The sequence below is a fragment of the Xiphophorus hellerii genome, chromosome 21 (assembly GCF_003331165.1).
Source record: "Xiphophorus hellerii strain 12219 chromosome 21, Xiphophorus_hellerii-4.1, whole genome shotgun sequence".
Taxonomy (NCBI): domain Eukaryota; kingdom Metazoa; phylum Chordata; class Actinopteri; order Cyprinodontiformes; family Poeciliidae; genus Xiphophorus; species Xiphophorus hellerii.
This window is the reverse complement of record NC_045692.1, coordinates 25,933,299-25,957,662: the sequence shown is the minus strand read 5'-3', so window position 1 is coordinate 25,957,662 and position 24,364 is coordinate 25,933,299. Positions and strand designations below refer to the sequence as shown.

General features: G+C 49.1%; 2 protein-coding genes across 6 annotated transcripts in view; both read left to right on the top strand.

Moving 5' to 3' along the window:
• The window catches only part of sugct (succinyl-CoA:glutarate-CoA transferase), a 32,461-nt gene that overhangs the window by 3,356 nt on the left and 4,741 nt on the right, over positions 1-24,364 (top strand). For 2 of the 3 annotated variants that reach the window (XM_032551265.1, XM_032551268.1), the window contains exons 9-12: positions 1,464-1,559; positions 4,822-4,893; positions 5,155-5,252; positions 5,332-5,434. In XM_032551265.1, the coding sequence (XP_032407156.1) occupies positions 1,464-1,559; positions 4,822-4,893; positions 5,155-5,252; positions 5,332-5,434 (369 nt within the window). The remainder of the gene's footprint in view (positions 1-1,463; positions 1,560-4,821; positions 4,894-5,154; positions 5,253-5,331; positions 5,435-24,364) is intronic. The other variant, XM_032551267.1, reaches the window with a different exon arrangement.
• On the top strand, positions 2,138-23,007 carry LOC116711770 (proteinase-activated receptor 3-like). Of its 3 annotated transcripts, none has more exons than XM_032551270.1 (3): positions 2,138-2,314; positions 15,200-19,660; positions 19,820-23,007. In XM_032551270.1, the coding sequence occupies exons 2-3, from the start codon at positions 19,296-19,298 to the stop codon at positions 20,271-20,273; spliced, it is 819 nt and encodes a 272-aa protein (XP_032407161.1). In that variant the 5' UTR covers positions 2,138-2,314; positions 15,200-19,295; the 3' UTR covers positions 20,274-23,007. The 3 variants fall into 3 exon arrangements, with proteins under 3 accessions (XP_032407161.1, XP_032407163.1, XP_032407162.1); XM_032551272.1 differs by lacking the exon at positions 2,138-2,314 and having other exon boundaries at positions 15,103-18,894; positions 19,032-19,660; XM_032551271.1 differs by lacking the exon at positions 2,138-2,314 and having other exon boundaries at positions 15,103-19,172; positions 19,266-19,660.

Below are 24,364 nucleotides of genomic sequence, written 5' to 3'. Positions count from 1 at the left end.
TCCAGTAAGTGAAACAGGAAGTGGGAAGTAGGAAGTCCAGTGAGTGAAGTAGGAAGCAGGAAGTGGAAAGCAGGAAGTCCAGTGAGTGAAGCAGGAAGCAGGAAGTCCAGTGAGTGAAGCAGGAAGCAGGAAGTGGAAAGCAGGAAGTCCAGTGAGTGAAGCAGGAAGTCCAGTGAGTGAAGCAGGAAGTGGAAAGCAGGAAGTCCAGTGAGTGAAGCAGGAAGTCCAGTGAGTGAAGCAGGAAGCAGGAAGTGGAAAGCAGGAAGTCCGGCCCCATGTATTGGCTGTGGATCCGTAGCCGCCTGCTGCAGATGTCTGCCTCTCATGTCTCCTGACTGCAGCTGGTTTTTCTCCCTAACGACGTCTCGGTTCCGGCCTCCACATGTGCAGCGGTGCTGCCGCCTCTCTGTGGCTTCCTGCAGTTTAAACAGAACCGGGTTCTGATGGACAGAACCACCCGGGAAGCTTCCTGCTGCGTCACGGCGCCGTAACCAAGCGCCTCTCATGGTTTCCTGCTAATCACCAGAAACCGCTGCAGAAATATGACAACAAGCCGACATGATGAAGCCATCAGGGTCTGACGGAGCCGGGTCATCGGCCCGGATGGACCGGTTCTGGTCCTGAGCCGGACCGTAGAGGATCCATTTCTGGGTTCTGATCGGCTTTCAAGGCTCAGACGTCGTTCTGCTGAACAAGCTGAACGTTTTGACCACCATGATGAAACGTGACTCAGTCTGACTCAAACTGAGGAGCGAAGATTCACCATCCAAATAAAATCCACCATGAAATGAGGATTTTTACTGAATGAGCAGGAAAAACTCCAGACAGACAGAATGAACCTCACTGAAACACCAGCAACGTCCAAAAACCGAAAACTCAAAGCTGAGCGACTTTATGAACCAGGAGAACGTTTCCTTACGTTTAGTCATCAGCTGGTCGAGGTAAGGAAGCCTGTGACGACCATTTTTAGTCTGAAACATGAAAGCAGCGAGCTAGCAGGACGGCTGGAACGTTTAAATCTACAGTTTAATGAGCTGCTGTTTACTGAATCAGATTATTTAATCTGATTAAAGAGTTTGGTTCATGTAGACCAAAGTTCAACAGAGACATCCGGGTCAGATGGATGATTATTAACTAGCAAAGATGGAGATTTTCCTTTTTTAAATGTTAGAAAAACATGAGATTCTGTGTTTTTACATTCTAGTTACTCAAAGATCAGCCGTGTAAATCATCAAGGTTCTGCTGAACCGCAGCGCTCTGGATTCATGAACCTTGAACAGGAAGTGCTGAGTTTCTCATGCAGCAGAAGAAAGTTTCTGTGTCGTCATGGTTACATGTAACCACAGCAACGCTCCCATCAACAAGTCGTATCAAAACTAAGAGGAAACCACGAACTGTAGCACTTGGACTCCAGATGCACATGCTGGTCTGCTGGGTCAGTTAACGTCTCCGTCTCTGTCCAGGTGTCCTGCCTCAGCCACATCGCTGCCAACTACCTGAACGCAGGGAAGGAGGCCAAGCGCTGGGGGACGGCCCACGAGAGCATCGTACCGTACCAGGTAACCTGGAGAACCTGGAGAACCTGGAAAACTTAATTTTCTGTTGCTGCCATGTTGATGCTAGCTGGTCATAAAGTCAGGCTGAGGCAGCACAGTAGAAGGAAGAAACACTGCCACCTGCAGGTGGGAGTTGGCATTGCCTAAGCTCGATGCTTTTCACAATTTCTACAGAAAATTTGAGATAAACTCAATTATATATTAGTGGGAAAAAATTCTGGGATCGTTTTTATTTGCATACATCTTTGCAATTGTGGAATAACATAATGGAGGGACTCATCAGTGAAACCTTAAATCTGTTTCCCTCCTGATGGTCCGGTCGACCCGGTTCTACTGGAACCAGAACATCTGCTCCACCTCCAGCTGCTGTGGTTCTGACCCAAACCAACCTGTTCCCCTCCTGGCCTGTGGGGGCGCTGCACCAAGAACCACTGAAGGAAACGACACAAAAACCTCTGAAGACACTGAGAGCAACTTCCTTCTTCACCAGATGGAAACAAGATGGAGGCGTCCGATTTTAGTGTTGGAGGATTTCTCTTTAGTCTTTGGCTGAAGACCAGGAGCCATTTCTGCTGCTAGCGCTAGGCTAGCACGTTAGCTTTGGTTGTATTTACCCAGAATGCCCTGCACTGTAGTCCACTTCCTGATTTTGGAGCGGAAGTGGACTACCTCTGGTCCACTTGGCGTTCACATTCAAACTGAACCAGAGTTCACTTAAACCGAACCCAGACCGAGGTTTGGAGGACCAGAGGTCAGAGGTCGGTTAGCGTTCACGCCTCACCCACCGGAGTGGGGTCGAAGCGGACTGAACGGAGCTGTTGTAGATTCTCCTGCAGTCCTGAATGAAGTGACTCTCTGGTCAGCAGAGCTCTGACAGATGAGAGTCATGAAGTGAAACCAGGTTTCAGAACCGCAGGGTTGTGGGTCAGATTACCAGGTTCTGATGTGAAACTGGAAACAGCAGAGAGTCTTCCTCTGTGAGGGAGACGTTCCTCTCTGGTCTCCCAACAGATAAACTGTCAGTTCCTCCTCAGGTTTCTCTCCCTGTGAACTCTCCTCAGCCTCCATTCTTGTGGTCTTCTTCTCCGTCCAGCTCCCCAATCTAAACCCGCTGTGAACCGCCTTTCCCATCATGCAGCTCTCCTCCCTTCCTGGCCCGGGGCTGAGCGGATGAAAGCGCCGCGGCGGCTTCGCACATCACAGCAGTCTAAACAACAGGATTAGTGGTTCTGTGGTTTCTGCAGGAGGAGTCCAGACTTTCACATCTTGATCCTGCAGAACTGAGACACCAGAGTCTCTCGGCGCTCAGGGAGGGAAATCTGAAGATGTCCTGATGTTTGACCTTCACTGGTGTTTGACCTTGGACATGATGAGACAACTGTTCAGGTCCCTGTCTGGATCTGATCCAGTGAAAAACGTTAAAAACCAGATTTTTTCTTTGAAAATAGTTCAGTGAATGACTGAAAGATGTTGATTCTGCCAAACCACAGAACTCTGACAGGATCAGAACCCGTTTACTGAACGGGTCAGAACCGTTTACGGGTTCTGATCCTGTCAGAGTAGAGACAGAAACTAGACCTGTTGTGTTACTGGTTCCTGAAGACATTTTCTCTAGTTTATTTCAGCAGTTCAGAGTCACTGATTGGACCAGAAGTCATTTCATTTGGTTTGGACCTTTAGTCCAGGTGTGAGGAGAACCTGATGCGGACCACGGTACCAGACCCAAACCCAGGCAGACCGGCCCCGACCTGAACGAGGCGGCGGTTGGACTGAACCTGAAGCGTTTCTGCTTCATGTTCGTCAACAAACCCGACATTTTCACATTTTATTTTTCATAAATGGTTAACAGTTTACTGTCTTAATGCACAAACACACGAACATTTAGTGCATTCAACAGAACGGACTCAGTGTGACGCTCTGCGCCTCCATGCTGCTGCACCTGGATCCTCCTGGATCCTCCTGGATCTTCCTGGATCTTCCTGGATCCTCCTGGATCCTCCTGGATCTTCCTGGATCCTCCTGGATTCTCCTGGATCCTCCTGGATTCTCCTTTATCTTCCTGGATCCTCCTGGATCCTCCTGGATTCTCCTGGATCCTCCTGGATTCTCCTGGATCTTCCTCTCTGTGGGATATTTCTACTCCAACCAGATTTAACTGGTTTGATTTAAAGAGTCTCCACTCCTTACTTTGACTGGACCGTGTCTCTGCTCAGTTTGCTGCTGAACTCTGACCCAGACAGGAAGTGAAAGTTCTGAGAGGTCCATAAGTTCTGCAGAACCTCAGAGTGGGAGTTCAGCCAGCAGGGGGCGCTGGTCTCTCCACTGGGACCCGTCTGCGGCCCAACATGTCCTCCACGTCCCCATGTGGACCAGGTTACCCAGAATCCCCCAGGGCAGCAGATGAAAGCGGCGCCGCGGCGACCAGAGGCTGGCGGTCTGCAGACACCGAGGGGGAGGAGGAAGAGGAGGAGGATGAAGAGGCCTCTGTTCCTGCAGGTTCCTCTGGAGGTTCTGGTTTCATTAAATCTCATCTCGGTAAATTCCAGCTCCGCCTGCAGGGATCCAACCTGATAAAGGAGCAAACAGCCAGAGCTTCTGACCTGGTTCTGACCCGGTTCTGACGCTAATGAAGCTCCTCAAAGGTCAGATGAAGATCGCTCAGAGGAAGCAGAGACGGTTCTGATGGGTCAGCAAGTCCGTTTAGCAGAACCAACGGCTGTTCTGAGTAACCTGAACAGCTGTCAGAACCTCTCTGGTTCTGTGAGGTTCTGTCAGGTTCTTCCTGTCCAGATCATCAGAATCATCAGAGGTTCTGGTTTCATGTCTGAATGTTTTTAGAGTTTTGTTTTCTGATCCTCCAGGTTCTGGTTCTGGTTCTGATCCAGATCTGAACTGCATTATAGTTCTGAAGCTCTCTGCTGGTTCTGTGAGAAGCAGTGCTAGGCACCGCTAGCTAAAGTGTTAGCTCTGCTAACGCTAAAAGCGCTAATCGTAAATATTAGCTTCGCTGTGACTTCAAAATAAGAGCATGAATCAGAACAGGAAGTTGAATAAACTTAGAATTTATCCAGTTTAATTTAGCTAAGCTAAGTACGCTAAAAGTTTCCAGAGCTAACACTAAAGTCTAAAATTAGCTTTAGCCGATTAGCAGAAGTTTCACTCCACTGGTGGAAAGTTTTCAGACAGACTGATGAGTAGAGTCCAAGTTCTGGTTCTGATCCGGGTCAGTCTGTGGTTCCTCTCAGTGTCTGCTTTGTGTCTGCAGGGCTTCAGAACCAGAGACGGACACCTGGTTCTGGCTGCAGCCAACGACAGGCAGTTTGTCACGGTGTGCCAGGTGGGTTCTGTTCAGCTTGGCTTGGTTCTGACCCGTTTCCTCAGATAGTTTTAACTCTGTTCTACTAGATCTAATGACCCTCGGTTCTGGTTCCAGACCGGTTCTGTTTGAGTCTTCAGGTTAAAATTTGTGGAACCAGTCCGGTTCTGGTTCTGGTTCCAGGCTGATTCTGGTTCCGGACCGGTTCTGGACTGGGCCGCTGTGTTGAAACCCTCTGGTGTCTCACAGTTTAACTGAGACTCCGTCTGTTTGGACCTGCAGGTTCTGGAGCTGCAGGATCTCGCTGCCGACCCAAACTACAGAACCAACCAGCTGAGGGTCCAGAACCGGAAGCAGCTGCTGCAGATTCTGTCCCAGAGGTTTTGTTTGGGCCGTTGGTTGGACCCGGTCTGTCCCCGTGTGGCGGCCGGGTCACAGTCTGGTTCTGTTTGCCAACAGGTTCCTGCAGCAGAACTCTGCTGATTGGCTGAGGAGGTTCCAGGGCTCAGGTGTTCCGGTCGGACCAATCAACAGCATCCAGGAAGTGTTCTCAGAGCCGCAGGTCAGTGCTGGGACGGGCGTGTCCCGATGTTTCCTGTCCCGCATGGACATCTGGTTCTGATCGGGTTCTGATCAGGCTGGTAGGTTCTCTATGGAGATGAACTGGACCAAATTTTGCTCATAAAAAGTCTTTAAAACAGAAAAAAGTTCAGAACTGTTCTCACATTGAGGAGGCGGGGCCTCATATTTAAGGGGCGGGGCTTCAAAGCCAAGGAGGCGGCGCCTCTTGGGGGATGATGGGAAATTGTTTTCAAAATGCAGCAAAAATCATGTTTTTCTGCTCAGATTTGTGTGGTAGAGTATTGATGGTAACCCTCCCGACCCCATCAGGGACAAAGGATGAGCAGAAAATGGATGGATGGATGGATGGATGGATGGATGGATGGATGGATGGATGGAGTATTGATGGTGCTTTAAAGATGTTTTCCTGGATGCAGGGTGAGCTGTCGGCCATGATGCCACTCCCTCTGTCATCATCTTTGAAACTGCAAACAACCCAAAAAACTTGAAACTAACAAATATTTTGAAACTTTTTTTCAGTGTCATAATTATTTTTCCAATTAACTTTTTTTTTTAATGTGAGTTTTTGGCACTGATTTAGCTCTGTATTTTCATTCCTGGTTGCATCAGTCGACCATTTTGGCCTGATTGTCTGAACATCTGTGGTTCTGCTGGTTCCGTCTGACATGATGATCTGTTGGCCAGTTGGACCACCATATCCAGTGAAACCAATAAAACCAGTAAAACCAGTGGAACCAGGGAAATCAGTTGGCTAGTTTTAATCCGCAGCATTTCAAACTGGACTCTGGTTTCCTAACCAGCATCACCTCCCTGCCTTAATCCTGGATCGTTCACTTTAATCAACCAGAAGAGCTTTCTGGGTGAAAACATGTTGCCATGGCAACTGACAGGATGTGATCACATGACCAGTTGGTTGTCCTGTCACTGAAAGGTCAGAGGTCGTGCTTCACTGCGTTCACCTGCAGTTATTTACCCATAAATCAGAAGATTTCTGTTAGCATGTTTCTCCGTATGGATGGATGGATTCTGACTGGATTCTGACTGGATTCTGACTGGGTTCTGGCTGGGTTCTGACTGAGTTCTGAGTGGGTTCTCTCTGGGTTCTCACTGGGTTCTGAGTGGGTTCTCACTGGGTTCTCTCTGGGTTCTCACTGGGTTCTGAGTGGGTTCTCACTGGGTTCTCTCTGGGTTCTCACTGGGTTCTGGCTGAGTTCTGAGTGGGTTCTCTCTGGGTTCTGACTGAGTTCTGACTGGGTTCTCTCTGGGTTCTGACTGAGTTCTGAGTGGGTTCTCTCTGGGTTCTGACTGAGTTCTGACTGGGGTCTCTCTGGGTTCTCACTGGGTTCTGAGTGGGTTCTCACTGGGTTCTCTCTGGGTTCTCACTGGGTTCTGACTGAGTTCTGAGTGGGTTCTCTCTGGGTTCTGACTGAGTTCTGACTGGGTTCTCTCTGGGTTCTGACTGAGTTCTGACTGGGGTCTCTCTGGGTTCTGATTATTGACTCCAGAAACTCTAAACTGTCCCTCCATGTCCCAGTGCTGCATCCAGTTAAGTGAATCTCTGAGCCCGCCTCTTTCACAGTAACTCCTGCTCTGAGCCAATCAGAGGGCTGCATGAGTATGTAGTCCATCCCCTTTGTTGTTCACCATCTGAACCTGGATCAGTTGCTCTTTTGGCCACAGGGAGGCGCTGCAGACCCTGCAGAGGTAGTGGAGGATGGGTCAGGCTGCAGGTGGTTCTCTGATGGTTCTGCTCAATCCTTCAGTCGGATCAGAACCGTCCACTTCCGGTCCCTCAGCTCATCTGAGTGCAGGAAAGCAGCTCCCAACACCACTTGCTGCTGTGGCACGTTAAACTCAGAGTGTGTGTGTGTGTGTGTGTGTGTGTGTGTGTGTGTGTGTGTGTGTGTGTGTGTGTGTGTGTGTGTCAGACCGGCCCATCTACCTCTGAGCTCCAACTTGATTTCCACCAACTTTCTCTGTAACTCAACCCAGGCTGGTTCTGAGAGGTCCTGGATGTTTCATTAAGGCAGAGTGAGGCATGCTGGGAAATGAAGGCAGAGCCTGTCATCCTGAACCGGGTCTTTGTTCTGGAAGGGAGTTTCTGGTAGAAAGTCTGGGATCTCCCAGCAGCTGCTGCAGAGAATCACAGCCAGAGAAGAACTGATTCTTTTTACCTGCAGAGGAAATCCTCCTGCTGGAACCCAGCATGGAGACCCGCTGGTTCTGGACCTGCTGGTTCTGGACCCGCTGGTTCTGGATGGTGCAAGGTCCAGTTTCATTCATTTCATTTCATTCTGATTCAGTTCAGTTTGGTTCGTTCTGATTCAGTTCGTTCTGATTCAGTTCAGTTTGGTTCGTTCTGATTCAGTTCATTCTGATTCAGTTCAGTTTGGTTCGTTCTGATTCAGTTCAGTTTGGTTCGTTCTGATTCAGTTCATTCTGATTCAGTTCAGTTTGGTTCGTTCTGATTCAGTTCAGTTTGGTTCGTTCTGATTCAGTTCATTCTGATTCAGTTCAGTTTGGTTCGTTCTGATTCAGTTCATTCTGATTCAGTTCAGTTTGGTTCGTTCTGATTCAGTTCGTTCTGATTCAGTTCAGTTTGGTTCGTTCTGATTCAGTGCGTTCTGATTCAGTTCAGTTTGGTTCGTTCTGATTCAGTTCGTTCTGATTCAGTTCAGTTTGGTTCGTTCTGATTCAGTTCGTTCTGATTCAGTTCAGTTTGGTTCGTTCTGATTCAGTTCTTTCTGATTCAGTTCAGTTTGGTTCGTTCTGATTCAGTTCGTTCTGATTCAGTTCGTTCTGATTCAGTTTGGTTCATTCTGATTCAGTTCATTCTGATTCAGTTCGTTCTGATTCAGTTCGTTCTGATTCAGTTCAGTTTAGTTCGTTCTGATTCAGTTCATTCTGATTCAGTTCGTTCTGATTCAGTTCTTTCTGGTTCAGTTCAGTTCCAGATCTTTCTGGCTTTATTTGATTTGTCCCAGCTGGCAGCAGAGGAGCGTTGGATAAATCTACCTGGAGCATCTCGGCTGCACTTCCTGCCTTTGTCTGTAGCAACAGGAAGCTGGGAGTTCAACCCTGTAGTGACTCTGCTAGCGCCTTGCTGAAGGGAACTACGAAATCAGGATGCTGCTGGTCCTGGTTCTTCTGGATTTGAACCGGCCACCCGAGCCAGAGTTAAACTGGATCAGACCGGTTTGTAGAGCTGAAACTCCTGACTGGATGGGTTTTAGGGAAGGTTCTGGGAAAAAGTCCAAACGTTTAGATCCGTTCAGAAGGTTCTGCTGCTTCTCCTGAACTGAAACGACGTTGTCAGTGTTTCAATGATTCGTTTGGATCCAAGAACCCAGAGAAACTCCAGGAAACCGGAACGCCGTCTGCTCCGACCTCGGATCAACGCTTCACCTCAACGCTGGCTGATTTCTCTAGTTTAACCTTTGACCCTCTGCTGGATGAGCCGGGTCTCTTCCCGTGGTGTTGGAGTTCCTCAGGTCGCGTTTGGACCTTCTGCTGCCGGTGGCTCTGTTTGCTCTCCGCTGTGGAAAAAGCTTTATTAGCGTCTGGATCGTGTCGCCTCCCAGCCGGCTGTCAGCCTCCTGGAGCCGGTTCCAGCTGGAGGTGAGAGGAGAGGCAGAGCGGCATCCATCATGAGCAGCAGACGGAGCGCCGTCCTCAGCCTGTCAGCAGGTGGACATAAAGGAGACAGAGGCGAGACGGAGAACTCCTTAATGTCCGATTAGCACCAGATTTATCAGGCGTGGCGGCATTCCTCTGCAGCTGGACTCATCCTTCACCGCGCTGAAGGCCGGATCTACCTGAACGCCCTGAGGAACGCCAGCAGAGCAGATGGTCATGTCGATGATCGCTGTTTCTGATAACGGACATTCTGCAGCTTCCTGGCCTTCTCTCTCCTGGCCAGCAGGGGGCAGCACTCCGCTGACACAGACTCTGAGCCGCGGTTCCCTTCCAGCTGATGGATCACCTTTCCTAACTGCTGGATGGCTGTGGCAGTGCTCTGCTGGTTGTTGTTGGAGCGCTGCATCAGGATTGGCTGGATTTAGAGTCCTGCTGACAGAAACCTGAAGCTGACCCGGATAAACCGCAGGATGACGACCCAACGCTCCGGGGAGACATGGCTCCGCTCCGGATGAGAGCCGGTCTGACGGAGACGGAGCTGGTCTGGGACAGGAGACCTCTGGTGGACACGACGGGCTTCAGACGTTAAATAAAACCATTAACATCTCAGACCTCCATGATGGAGACAGATGGAGGACAAAAGACGGACCCACTGAGGGACATGTGGACCTGCTGCACTTCCACATTAGAAACCTGAACAGCAGAGGGCAGACTCATTTAGGACCTTCATAAATCAGCAGAAGAAGAAACGCTGACCCTGGTTCCACGAAGCGGTTCAGGAAGAATCTTCTGGATCGTCTCCTTCTGGATCTACTGCACCTCATTGAGGAAACGGGTCCATTCGGTCCGGTCTGGTGGTACCTGCAAACCTCCCTGTCTCCTCCTCACATCAGTGTCTTGGTTCTGGTTCTGGTTCAGGCCCAGCTCTGTGGTTTTCCTCTGGCGGTTTGGAAGGCGTTCAGCTTGTTCCTCTGCTGTGAATCTGAGGCTGAGCAGATAAATGGCGTCTGTGACATCACGGCGAGCGGCGCTAGCGCTGAGCGAGCGGATCGTAACTCAGCAGCAGAGGGAGTAAAACCAACATGTGAGCGAGATGTTCCTCTGCTCGGCGGGAGATCCATCACTGCAGATAGCAATCCCAGATGATCCCGTCTGACGGCTCCACTGTGTGGGCCGGCCGCAGCAGATTTATGGGTCCGCTCAAAGGTCCGCCAGCCGCACGGATCTCCTACTGAGTCGTTTAGCAGAACCTGGAGGTTCTGAAGGCTGAGGACAACATGGAGCTAGTGGTGGCGCTGCAGCGACGCTTCAGCAAGGAGACGCAGCAACGACAACGAGCTGAAACCATGGAAACCAAAGAGACGCAGCAACGACAACGAGCTGAAACCATGGAAACCAAAGAGACTCAGCAACAACGAGCTGAAACCATGGAAACCAAAGAGACGCAGCAACAACGAGCTGAAACCATGGAAACCAAAGAGACGCAGCAACAACGAGCTGAAACCATGGAAACCAAAGAGACGCAGCAACAACGAGCTGAAACCATGGAAACCAAAGAGACGCAGCAACGACAACGAGCTGAAACCATGGAAACCAAAGAGACGCAGCAACGACAACGAGCTGAAACCATGGAAACCAAAGAGACGCAGCAACAACGAGCTGAAACCATGGAAACCAAAGAGACGCAGCAACAACGAGCTGAAACCATGGAAACCAAAGAGACGCAGCAACAACGAGCTGAAACCAGTCCACTGGTCTCTGCTGGAACAATGTTATAATCATCATGATCTGAGATCCGAAGATCATCTGTTTCTTTGTTTGTGTTCATTTCAATCAGAGCGACCACTGAACTGTTTGAGTAAACAAATGAACGAATGAACTGAGTGTGTTTCTCTTATTCTGATACAGACGGATGGATAAGGGTCATTATAAGGTCACCAGTAGGGCCATAACATCACCAGTTACATGGTTAGGGTTACTAATGGAGCATCATGGTCACTCTTGGGGCCGTAGAGTCGCTGACTGGGTCGCTGAGGTCAGCAATGTTGACGTTATTCACTGGTTGCTGGTCGCTGGTCCTACCTGGTACCGGCTCAGTGTTTGGGTCGCCTGATGAAACCTACATGTCCCAACGATGCCATGTGACACGTTTGGTCTCGACCTAAGCTGTGAGATGAAACCTGAGTCTCCTGACTCCTCTCTCAAACCGCTGATGTCCCGTCCTCAGTGTGGACACGGCCATCTTCGGTCCTGTCTTTGAGTCTGAACCGTTTAGGACTGAAGGAACCTTTTGGACGACAGAAGAAATGTCTTCCAGGAACAAGAGGTTGAGGATTTCAGATGCTGATGGTGACGGGGTTAGGGTTAGGTTTAGGGTTGACCCTGTGGGGTTAACGGGAGTTTCCCACTTGCTGCTGGTTTTCTCCAGAACCAGACAGTAGAAATCTGATATTTTCTGTTTTCTCTCACCATCAGATCTAAACAGATCTGTGTTTGATTGCTTCAGAGCTTCAGGATCGATTAGTTTCAGACTGAAACCCGACTGTGACTCCTGAGGTAACGGACACGCTCATGAACTTTGACCTTTTCACTTCCAGCTGCTGCTAATCTTCACAGCCGGGACAGAAGTTCTGTTGAGGATCGTCTAAACTTTCAGATTTGTTGACCAAACATGACAGCCTCCATTCAGCAGCAGAGGTCTGTGCAGCATGTTGACACAGAGAAGAAGCTGCTTATTATTCCCTCTAGTTGCTCCTCCCGTGACCTCTGACCTCACATTACTCACATTACCTCTGTTTGGTCTGCGAGGAGCTTTATTGTCGGTCCTGCAGACTCCAGATGTGACGTTCGCTGACGCTTTGAGGGAATCCGTAAATTAAAGGTGTCAGAAGCCTGTGGGCAGTTCGGGGATAAATTCCTGCTGCGCTGCAGGTCTGGAAGGCCTGGAAGGCCTGGAAGGCCTTCTGCTGGAATCGGTCCGGTCCATGAAAGCTTCCCAGATGTTGTCCGCTCTGCCTGAGAGAGGCGGAGCGGCGAAGACGCTGCTGTCGCTCTGGAAGAAGAATCACCTCGGCTCTGGGTTCGGCTCCGGTTCGGCTTCCTGGAAAAACCTGGAGCTCCCAGTCCATCTCCATGCTGCTTTCCAGGAACACCGAGGTTCCGGTTTGATTTACGGCTCCCAGAAACGAAATGATTCAGTTGTTTGGTTCCAGCGTGGATCTGGATCATCCGCCCTGTCCTCCCATCTCTTCATCACGCTGCGGTCCTCAGGAGGAAGCTCTGACGCGGAGCCGGATAATGGATGGAGCTGACATCGGCCGGGAGGGAACGCTCTCTGGTTACGCTGCGACCCAGCTGAAGGTCAGAGGTCACTCTGGGACTGAAGCTGCTCGCCGCGTTTCCCTCCGGTTCACCTGCTGAAGCCGGTCGAGTGTCTGGGCAAACGATGTGGACGGTAACCATGCCAACGGGACGGAGAGGAAGGACAGGAAACAATCAGGAGAAAAACCTCAGCGATCCCTGGAATCTGCTGCACGACATCTGGGAACGAGAGAGAAGCTGCTGTGACGAAGTCCAGATACGCAGAGAGAACAGCGTCAGGACGCGCTAACCTGTCAGCTAACGAGAAATAAATATCAGAAATATGTCAGGTAGAGAAACAGCTCAGCCTGAAGGAACCCAGCGATTAACCAAGATGGCCGCCTGAAGGAACCCAGCGATTAATCAAGATGGCCGCCTGAAGGAACCCAGCGATTAATCAAGATGGCCACCTGAAGGAACCCAGCGATTAATCAAGATGGCCGCCTGAAGGAACCCAGCAACTAACCAAGATGGCCGCTGCACAAGACTTCTGGACGAGGAGACCACAGCATGATGGAGGAAACTGAACGCCTCTGACCAAATGAAAAGCACGGTGGTGGAGGAGTAGTGATTTAAAACAGAGGGACAGAATCTCCTCTGTTTACCAAAATATTCAGTTCATTTTCTGTCACCATTTCCACAACTTCTCTTCTCTTCACAGTAAAGAATCATTTCATCTCAATCACAGATTCCAGTCGATGAACTAAGATCAGTTTATTATTCTGGTTTCTAAGCAGAGCATCATGTCACTGATGTACAGCTTCACTCCTCCTGACCAGCAGGGGGCGACAGTGGAGAGGAACCAGAACCGGGCTCGGTACCAGTGGTCGTCTGCATCGATCAACTAACCAAACTGATCTAGGAGTAATTTCTATAGAGAAAAGCAAATGTTAATGATTAGGTGATGGCAGCGTAATGGCAGCCAATGCCCGCCTCCAGGAAGGAATCAGCCAATCAGAACGCCGGGCCAGGTGGAGCTTCTGGAGAGAAAAATAGGATTGTGGGAAATGAAGGATTTTGTAGGCAGTGTGACTGAAATGTCAGGAGCTGAAAACATCTGGGTGGAGGGAAAGAACCGGACTGGAACAGCTCAAGTGGCTAAAAGAGGAAATTTCTCATCACCAGTTTGGGACGATTTAGGATTTTCAAACCAAAAATCTAATTAATTATCAATATCAAGTGACATGGAGTGCTTTTGTTGTGGTGTTTGTTCCAGCAGTAAATGCAAGCCGAGGCCACGCCCCCTCTGGCCCGAGCTAGCGTTAGCGTCTACCTGCTAGCTGGTCGGGACCAGCGCTCAGGCTGATGTAAGCAGCAGCTGCGGCGCCGCTCCTCCAGCAGCTGGCGGCTAAATCAGGCTGAGGTAACGGGCCGGGCGGCGCTGCGTGTCGGAGCGCAGGATGTGCAGCTCGCCGTCGGACCTGCTGTGTTTGTTGGAGCGGCTCCTCCAGGTTCCTGGCTCTGCAGATGTTTGTCCTCGTGCCCAAACGTCTCCGGATTCCCAGGGCTGCTGGGAGGTTGTGTGAGGACACAGACGGGATGATTCACTCCGATAGGAGCTGCCTCCTCCATGTGATTCCCTCTTTTATTTGTGCTCAGAGAGAGGGAGAGACTTCCTGTTTTCCTCCTCCTTTTCCTGCACTTTGCTCCCTTTCTTTTCCTTTTTTTGCTTCACTCTCTTCTTTCTCTGTTTCTTTTGCTCCACTTTGGATTTTCTTCTTAAATCAGTTTTTGACACATTTCCACCTCCATGACTCACTTTGTCCCCAGTTTTCCCTTCGTCAAACGCAGATCGTTCTCCGTCTGAGCTGCTGAATTAAATCTGAGGAACAGTGTAATATATCAAAGGAACTTTTTAATACCATTCAATCTTTTTCTAATGTTCCAAAGACAAACTTTGTATTTTGTTGTTTTATGGAGCAGAGCAGCAAAAATGAAGCATTCTTATGAAATACAAACAAAACAAAATTGGTTTTAAAGATTTTTTACTAAGCATGTACTGATATTGATTCTCCTGTTAGTGATATTTACTCCCTACACTTTCCACACTGCCTTCATTGTTTCTCTGCTTCAGCTAAACACCCAGAATCCTTTGCTCCATCACTGTCACATGATCTCAGATGTCACCTGACCAACTCCCGTCCCGTCGTTTAATAAAAAGAATAAAAAGAGTGAATTAAAACAGCATCCAAAGTTCTGAACATCCTCCAGAGTTCAGTCCATCCTCTGGACACAGAGCGAGACTAAAATCATTTAATGATTTAACTAAACAAAGATGTTTTTACAGTAAGAGATTGTGATGGAATAACGATGTTCTCACTCCTGATGGTCCGGTTGACCCAGTTCTACTGGAACCAGAACATCTGCTCCACCTCCAGCTGCTGTGGTCCTGAGTCAAACCAACCTGTTCCCCTCCTGGCCTGTGGGGGCGCTGCACCAAGAACCACTGAAGGAAACGACACAAAAACCTCTGAAGACACTGAGAGCAACTTCCTTCTTCACCAGATGGAAACAAGATGGAGGCGTCAGATTTTTCTCTTTAGTCTTTGGCTGAAGACCAGGAGCCATTTCTGCTACTAGCGCTAGGCTAGCATGTTAGCTTTGGTTGTATTTACCCAGAATGCCCTGCGCTGTAGTCCACTTCCTGCTTTTGGAGCGATCTCCGGTCCGCTTGGCGTTCACATTCAAACCGAACCAGAATTCATTTCCACCAAACCCAGACTGAGGTTTTTAGGACCAGAGGTCAAAGGTCGATTAGCGTTCACACCTCAGCAACCGGACCAGACTTTGACTAGACAGACGGACTGGAGTCAGGTTGAAGCGGACTGGACCTGGTTCTGTTTTTGGGAACTTGTGGTCAGATGTCTGCAGTAGAATGAAAAGCTAATAGGACAGATTTCTCTCCTTTCGCTTGTTGAGGTTTTCAACATGTTGATCTGCAGGTTTCCTGATTTCTTTCTGATTTCCTGTTTAAAGCTTCCTTGTCTTTAATTGGTCAAAGTGAGCGGCTCTTTCTGGATCTGTGGTCAGGTTTCCTGTCTCTGTTTTTATGTGACGTTGTGTGAAGCAGAAGCAGCATCTTGCTGGTCCAAAGCTGATGTCTGTTTGGTGTGGATCGATGCAGATCCTCCTGGCAGCCTCCAGAGGGCGTCTGCTGCGTTGCTTCCCGCGTTCAGAGCCTGGTTCTGATTGGTTCATTGACTGGCTTGTTGTCTTGGGAAGCGTCTCTCCGAGTGAAGAACGACCCGTGCTGACCCGACCGGACCTGTAGCGCTGCTGCTGTGAGCGGACGCTTTGGGATCAGGATCTGGAATCGGACCCGGCTCCGCTCTCTGCTCGCTCCGCGGGTTTGCCGGAGCTGGAATGCAGCGAAGCATAGTTTGGTTTGTGAGCCATAATCAAATCAAAATGTGTCTGCATACTTTCCCATGGGGAGCGGAGGAGCGGAGGAGGGGGTCCAATTAAATGGTGACACTCGGAGAGAATGGCAGATAAACAGACGGATAATCATCAGGAATGGCTCAAACAAAGGCCGCAGGAGCGGGAGGAGGGCGGCCGCTGGTATTCCGGGTTATTTTTGGACGTTTTCAGAAGCAGAAACGTGTTTTTACGTAACTCTGCATCAGGCTGCAGCTAACGAGCTAACATACCAAAATGTTTCAGGACGGAGACGGAGAGTGGGAATAATGCGGAGTCACATCTGTGGCTCATTAGGCTGACGACACCTTTTAATTCCAGCTCTCATTACGGCCGGAACGACGGGACCGCGATCCGAGCCGCTTCCCGGTCCAGCAGGAAGCTTTGGAGGAGCGGATAATTAGGAGAGATCTGCTTTAGCATCAGACTAATTGAAGGCTGAGCGTCGTGTTTACGGACTCACCAAAACAAGTTTAAACATCCTGCTGCTCATTTAAACCCCTCAGAGCTGTGATTGGTGGAACAGCAGCCAATCAGGGCCCAGAGCTGATCAGTTCCTCTCAGGTCTGCAGCCATGTTCAGCTCCTTCACCTTCATGATCCGGTTCACATCAAACCGAGTTCGGCTGCTGCTGCTGAGCGTTTCCATGGAGACGGGGGGTCACAGGGCCGCTGCACACACAGTGACACACACACACACACACACACACTCTGACCCGGCGGTAATCTGTTTCCCAAAACGTTCCACACGCCAAAGTTTCCACTTCAGACAAACTTAAATACTCAGGCTGTGAAAGATAAACAGAACCAGAACCTCCTGCTGGATAACTGGACCTTAACAGGATTACAACTTGCTGCACAACGTGGCGCTGAGTCACCATGGAGGAGTCAGCCGGTCCGGACCTGCTGGACCCGACCAGAACCAGACCTGGACCAGGGCCAGGTCAGCTGTAGCTCTGACTGAACCTGTCCTGTCGGGAACCAGAACCTGCCGATCCAGACGGATCAGTGTTTCCATGGAGACGGGGGTCACAGGAACGGCGCTCTGGTCAGGAGGTCTCACTCCATCCGACTTTTAAAATGTCACAAAGCAGAAAATGTGAATTAGTCGTTTCCATCTGCTTTTCTGGAGAGAACAACCAGGTTGGACAGGAAGTGATGTCATCAGATGGTGGCGCTACGCGTGGCTGTGATGAACAGGAAGTGGAAGCTGCTAACTAGCATGTAGCGAGTTGGTGCGATGCTTCAAACTGAGCATAAAAAGTGATGGGAACATAAAACAGGGCCGAGTTTCACTTGATTTATTGTTGGTTTTGTCCCTGAACGTCTCTGAGGTGTTTATGTTCGGCTGAGCAGCCTGAGGATTAACGTGACTGAAGATCGCCTGTCAGAGTCTCCTCTGCATCGTCTCTGAAGGATAAAAGCTTTTTCTCCAGGAGGAAAATTAAACAAGAAGAGAAACACAAAACCCTGAGTTTGACAGAAATCTGCTCAGATCGTGGCCTAGTTAAAGTCCGGTCCAGACTCCATCTGAACCCTGTTCACAGATGAAGTTCCCATCCTGCAGCCTGTTGGCCCTTCCAGCAGAGACTCCCGCCGCACCAATCAGATTCAGCACCCGTCCATCAGAGTCTTTATCAGACATATTTATTAAACTGTGACTTTAACCCCTGCTGCACCAGGTGAGTCCTTCACGGCGACCTCACGTTGACCCCGGGCAGCAGACGAAGGGGACGTGTGGGATATGTAATCATTAGAAGCTGCAACATAGATCTGATTTAAATAGACAGCAGCCGCCATGCAAATCTGCTGGATGAGCGTGAGATGCTCCCTGATCCTCTGGGAGATGAAGCTCATCCAGCAGAGACATGATGCATGTTTACGACGTGCTGCAGGTTGGAAATGCATCGCTGCACCTGGAAGGCCCAACATGGCAGGTTCTTCTTCATCGTGAAGCCGGTCGGTTCGGTTCTGGAACCTCTTATTGTCTCTGACTGGTTCTGTCAGTCGGTTCTGGTTTTAGAGGAATCCTCAGAGGTTTGGGTTTGATTCAAAAACCAAACAAATGTTCAAAACTGAGAGCTCAGTGATGCTAACTCCCACCTGCAGGGGGCAGCGTTTCCACCGCTGCCTCAGCCTTATTGATGTGGCAAGTAACAAAATCCAGCTGTTTAAGTTCAAAGAATAAAAATGTTTCTTTTTAGATATTTTTGTATCTTTTATCCAAAGCAACACAAAGTCAGCGATTCTGATCCAGAAACTATCGTGAGCTCCTGGAGGGCCGATCTCAGGTCCAGTGGTCCGTCCTCAGTGTGATGGTCCGGCCTGTTCTAACGGGGTCCAGACAGAACCGGGTCGTCTCATTTCAGGAACTAAACTGGAATAAAATCAAGGAAGTTGGTAGTCTGTGTAGTTCACTGGGACCCGGAGGACAGACTCTCAGGTTTGGACTGGGAGGAAGCCAGAGTACCCAGAGAGAGTCCAGCCATCCACAGGGAGAGCGTTCTGACAGAGACGGCCTTGACCTTTGAACCCAGGAGCTCGTTGCTGCTCTGCATCGTCACCCTGAATGAAGATCATCAGTCACTTCAGGAACTACAGATTCTCCTTCTGTGTTCATCAGCTAGCTGAAGCCGTAGCTTCCTAGTCCTGATCTCCATCCGACCCCTGCTGCAGTTCCAGCTCCTCTTTCCGACCCAACGGGCCGCTGGAGAAACTTTCTGCCGTTCGGTTTATTATTTCCACTGACAAATTACATTTTGAGGGAAATCTAATGCAAATGTGGCCGTACCCTCTGTCCACAGAAACCATATCCGTGTCTCCGCTGGGCTTGTTTGAACACAGCAGATGTAAATTTAGACTCCGCTGCTCGCCATGCAAATCCACAGGTGGGTCCAGTTTAAAAGGAGCGTGTGGTGAGATGTTCGAGAAACGAAAAGCCCAAATTACAAACAGGAGAGCCTCTTAATGCAAAACCACCAGAGGATAGATGGTGTTTAGATGCAGCGGCGCAGTGGATGAGATCGAGGTGCGTAAAACCAAAAACACCGTTTATTTTTCAGTAAATTTAAAAGCTGATGTCTGTTTACAACATCTCTTAACACTTACCACATCATTAATCCTCCTGTTTGTTGATCAAAAACCTGAACTTTAGTGTGCTTTCAGATTGCCTCGTTCCTCAGTGACGCATCTTCTGAGAATTTATCATTTACCAAACTGAGAACGGATGTAAACTGAAGGTTCGACACCAGACAGAGCGTTAATTTGGGCGTGAGAAAGAATCATCAGACTGTTAGAACCGAACAGGTTACGTAAGACGACATGCAGCTTCTGATGTGCCAAAGTCAGTCAGCAGCGTGGCTGTTATAACAGGAACTATTTCTGGTTTAATTCCTGCAGAATTTGTAAAAACGTCCAGAATCGGTGAAAATGGGTTCTGTTGGGTCCAACTCCACGTTGGGATTCGATCCCAGTTTCTTCCTGAACGGCATCACGGCTCTGCTGGCCTCCAACGTGCTGCTGGGTCTGCCGGCCAACGGCTACGTGGCCTGGATGATAGCGAGCGAATCCAGCGTCTCGGAGCTCTTCGCCCTCAACCTGGCCGTCGCAGAGATCCTCTTCGGCTGCTCGTCTTTCTACGTCATGCTCCACTTCCTGCTCAGGATGTCCGAGGCGGTCGGGGTTCTGGTTCTGAAGCTGTTCCTGCAGCTCATGCTGATTTCTCGGCCGCTCTTTCAGACCTGCATCTGTCTGGAGCGTTACATGGCCGTGGTCCATCCCACCGTCTTCATCAGGTAAATTCAAGAGAGAACTGCAGAAGGACCAGAGTTATTAGACGTGTGTAACGGTAGAGTTCCTCCAGACCGGACCCAGATATCAGCACTGGTCTGGTTCTGGTGTCTCAGGTGGTTCTGGTCTCATGTCGGTGTGTGTCTGATTCTTCCTGCTTGCAGGCTGAAACCTCTGCGGTACCGTTTGGGTGTCTGCCTGTTCGACTGGCTGCTGATCCTGCTGGACTTCATGTTTCCCTTCCTCGGCCCGTCTCTCACCGTCTCTGCTTGCTACCTCATAGCCAAGTCCCTGCTCTTCCTGTCCACCTTGTCTTACTGCGGCGTCCGAGTCCTGCTGGTCCTGCAGCAGCCGGGTCCGGGCGACGGCTCCCGCAGCGCTGTTAGCTGGAGCGCCATGAAGAGGAAGGCCTTCAAGGTGATCGTCATCACCCTGGGGTTCAACAGCGCCACCCAGCTGCTGCAGATCCTCATGCTGGGCCCAACCGTCCTCACCGCGTCTCTGCTGCTCATTCTGCAGCTCACGTTGTTCGCCCTCTCCATCAGCATCACCAGCAGCTTCATCACTCCTCTGCTGTTCCTGCACAGAGCCGGAAAGCTGCCCTGCATCAACTTCTAGCTGCTGCAGCCGCAGAGACCCAGTCAAGGTTCCTGCCGCAGCCTGAGCCGTGGAAAAACAACCTGTTCACAAACAAAACAATAAATTTCCCCAGAAACCTGATTCATTCTTCCCAATGATCCGTGACTGTTTTTTTGGGAAATGCTAATCATTCCCATATTTTCTGTTTTCAGGCCTCTTCACTTGGGAATTTGTGACGAGTGACTAGAGACTAACATTAGCTTTTATTGAGCCTCGAGGGCTCCTGTAGATTCATCCCTGAGCAGCTGAACGTTCCTGGTTCCTGTTGAAACGAGAAAATTCCTTCCTGTTATGACGGCTGTGATCCAGACCAATAAACGCATCACTTCCTGTTATGACGGCTGTGATCCGGACCGATAAACGCATCACTTCCTGTTATGACGGCTGTGATTCGGACCAATCAGGTATCAGGGTTGGTACCTGGTGATGTTGGTCTCTGGACGCCGGCGTCTGAAGACGGGACTGAAGGACAGACGGAGGTCAGAGACGGAGATTCATGGTGGAAACTTTCCAAACAGATGAACTTTAACCCCTGACCCAGTGAACCCTAGTCCCACTGGTCCCAGTACTCCCAGTGTGGGATGTAGTGAAGGAACTGGTGGAACTGGGTCCAGTTCCTCTGGTTGAGTCTCTCAGACTTGTCATGTTGAAAGTCGTCTCCGTTCTCCAGAGAGATGTTTGTCTACGGACAAGAACAGCGCCCCCATCAGGTGTGTGTAGTCACTGCAGGCCACCGTAGCGCCCGGAGGCTCCATGTTGAGGTTCTGTTCTCAGAGCCGGACTGGGTCGGACATCAGGACCGGGTTCAGCTCCGGCTACCAGAACCTTCTGGACTCTTGGACGTCGGTTCCAGGAGCATTCAGAGCTAATCTGACTGGAGGAAACTGTAGAGTGAGGAAAACATTTCCTCCTCTTCCTCCTCCAGCTGATTTATGGGCCGATCTGTTGGTTCTGTTAAAAAAAGGCGTTCTGGACGGGTCAGAACCAGAACCACTCTTTGATGAATCGTTAGTCGCCTGAGCTGCAGCCAAGCTGCAGAGACAAACCGTGCAAACATTTAGAGAGACGGGAGCTAATGGGACGTGATTAACGCGAGTCCGGGTCCAACGGGCTCCATGTTGCTGTCAGAACAAACGGGTCGGGTCGCAATTAATGAGGTCAGCCCGGCAGCTGAGTCTTCCTCCAGATGCTGCTGAGCTGAAACCGGTCCGGTCTCAGCAGGAACTCTGGCTGCAGAGCCGAGGCCCGGTCAGCGGCTCGGATCAGAACCAGGTCCTCCGTTGGTTCTTTCTGTTCGTCCCAGAACAGAAATTTTGGGTTCTGCCGACCCAAAGCATCTTTCCTGGACAAAAACAAATATTCAACAGGAATACTCCAGAAACCGTTCAGCTGAACCGGTTCCTGTCCGTGACCCGGTTCTGTGAAGCTTCACGAGTCCTGAACCGGCCTGGCTGGACCCAAACTACATGACCTCATTTTCTGTGGTTGTCATGGTGATTTTACCTCAGGTGAAATTAGCCTGACGGATAAAACAGGCAGAGGAAAATGAGGAAGAGGAGGGAAGGAGGAAGAGGAGGCGCGTGGCCCAGAACCACAGAGCGGTTCTGCTTTGATCAGTCCGCCCACAGACTGTCTCTGGTTCTGGTTAACTGGGCCTTGTTTCCAGCTTGTTTTTCCAGTTCCTTAACTGGAGTCCGACGTGTAACTCGGGACCGCAGCGTGGAGACGGACGCTGGACGGTTGGTCCAAACGTCCTGACAGCGTCTGAAGGTCCATCAGCTGCAGACCCACCAGACCCGGGAACTAATCCTGATCCACAGCACAGCTGACCCAGTTACTGGCAGAATCAGAACCACTTTAACCTGAAGTGCAAATAAAAGTCCAGAACGAGGCTAATGAGCTAATGAGCTAACAGCCAAGCTAACCTGACTGCTAACTTTGAAAACACGTAGAGCTCTTAGCTTCTCCTACATTGTTTTTCATTTTTAATGATTCTTAAATTAATTGTTTTGTTGTTTTGTAAACTTTCAGTTAAAGTTCAACTTCTTTGTAGAAGCTAAATTACACTAAATGTTTGTGTAGCACTTTAGATTCCATTAATTAGCATGTTAGTATAGTGATTTAGCATTAGCCTCTGCTAAATATGACATTTATGTAGCCCCTTAGCATTAGCTTCCAGTAACCATGTTGGTGCTTTGCTTTAGCGTTAGCTTACGCTGAATAACAGAGTTAATGTAGCGTTTAAACATCAGAACAGAACCAGCGAAACACCTCTAAACGGGTCCAAACTGGATTCAGCTTTACAAACCGGGCCAAATAAAATCTCTAACAGAATCGGGCCTGTTACCAGAACCAAACAGGTCTGAAACCAGTTCAGAAAACCTTCAGCTTCCAATAAATAAACCAGTTCAGATCTTTGTGATCAGAGTTTATCGAGTCAGGTCCAGAACCAGGACCAGCTCCAGAACCAGAGCCAAACGAGTCTAAAATCCACTTCTTGATGCTAATCAGAACCACCAACTGGTCCAACGGATCAGAATGGGAAGAATGATAATGATTATCAGTGTTTAAGAGACGGACCCGGTACTGATGGACCGACCCGGTACTGATGGACCGACCCGGTAGGGGAACCAGAGCTAAGCTGCTTTGCTTCATTTCTCAGTTCATCAGATTAAAAACCCACTGAGTGGAAAATAAAACAATGTTTCTGACCGCTGGGTGTGTGTCTCTGTGTGTGTCAGTGTGTGTGTCAGTGTGTGTGTGTGTGTGTGTGTGTGTGTTTCTGTGTGTGTCAGTGTGTGTGTGTGTGTGTCTGTCTCTGTGTGTGTCAGTGTGTGTGTGTGTGTGTGTTTCTGTGTGTGTGAGCATATGGAGGTAATGATGTCCTGCGTCACAAACAGATAGAGTTACTCACACACACATGCTAGCAATCATATTGCTCCATGTATAAACAGACAGAAAGGATGTGAGGGTGGGGCCTGTTGCCATGGAGACTCAGTTCCATCATCATCATCAAACCATTTTCAGATTTATGAGGAGACCCTGAGCTGCAGGAGCGGTCAGTTCGGCGTCTCCATGGCGCCGGCTGTCGGCCACAGCTCCAAAACTTCGACATTTCCTATGTTTTAATATTTTCAGACAAAAAATCCATAAAAAACATTTTAATCAACTTTTTTTCTCCTCCAATCCTGTAAATATGTTAGTTAAAAAAATACTAAAATCAAAAACTGTATGGTCTGAATGTTTTTTAAATGATAGATTAGAGATTGTTGCTGATTGGCTGGTTGGTGTATTCCTTCCTGCGTTTTGATTGGTCCAGCACAGGAAGCCGTTTCAAACACAAAGGAAGTTGATTTCTTAATATTCTGGAATATTTTCTGATGTGTATTGTTGATTTAATTAACAGCTGACTCATTTTATTCAGTCTCTCCAGGTTTTAGATTCTGTGGTCATGGAAAGTCATACAAAATCTAAAGATTTGCATATTAGCATAACTGAGAGATTATGCAAATCTTCCTCAAAACTGATCAAAAATGTTTAAGTGATGTGACCAGCAGGTGGCAGTATGTGTGACTTCTACTGACGTAACGTAAAGTTATAGTCTGTGAACGATACGGCGACTAGAGATGAGATTGAGCTGTTAAAGTTCTTTAAAGATGTTCATGAGTTTGATATAATGAGGGAAAAGTTTGATGCAGATATCTATAATGTAGAGCTACAGTGACTGGTCAGTGGTGAAGAAAACCAAACTAGAAGAGAAAGATTAAAAATCATGAAAGCAGGATAATAAAACATGCAGGATGTAAATGGATATTTGTGCGAAAAATAACAGACAAAAACTAAATAACAGCAAACTTCCTGCAGCTGTAGCGCCACCTATTGGTGATGAAGGTTAATGATGATCACCCGTATCTTTAAAGTTATTATGTAACATGTTTGTAAAATATGCAAAGGTCACTTCAGCATTCACTACTATTTCAGAATGCTGCTGCTGGATCAACATGCTGGTTTTGGTTCTGCTCTGCATCCAGAACCAAACATGGAGAAGCAGCATTCTGGACTAAATGTTT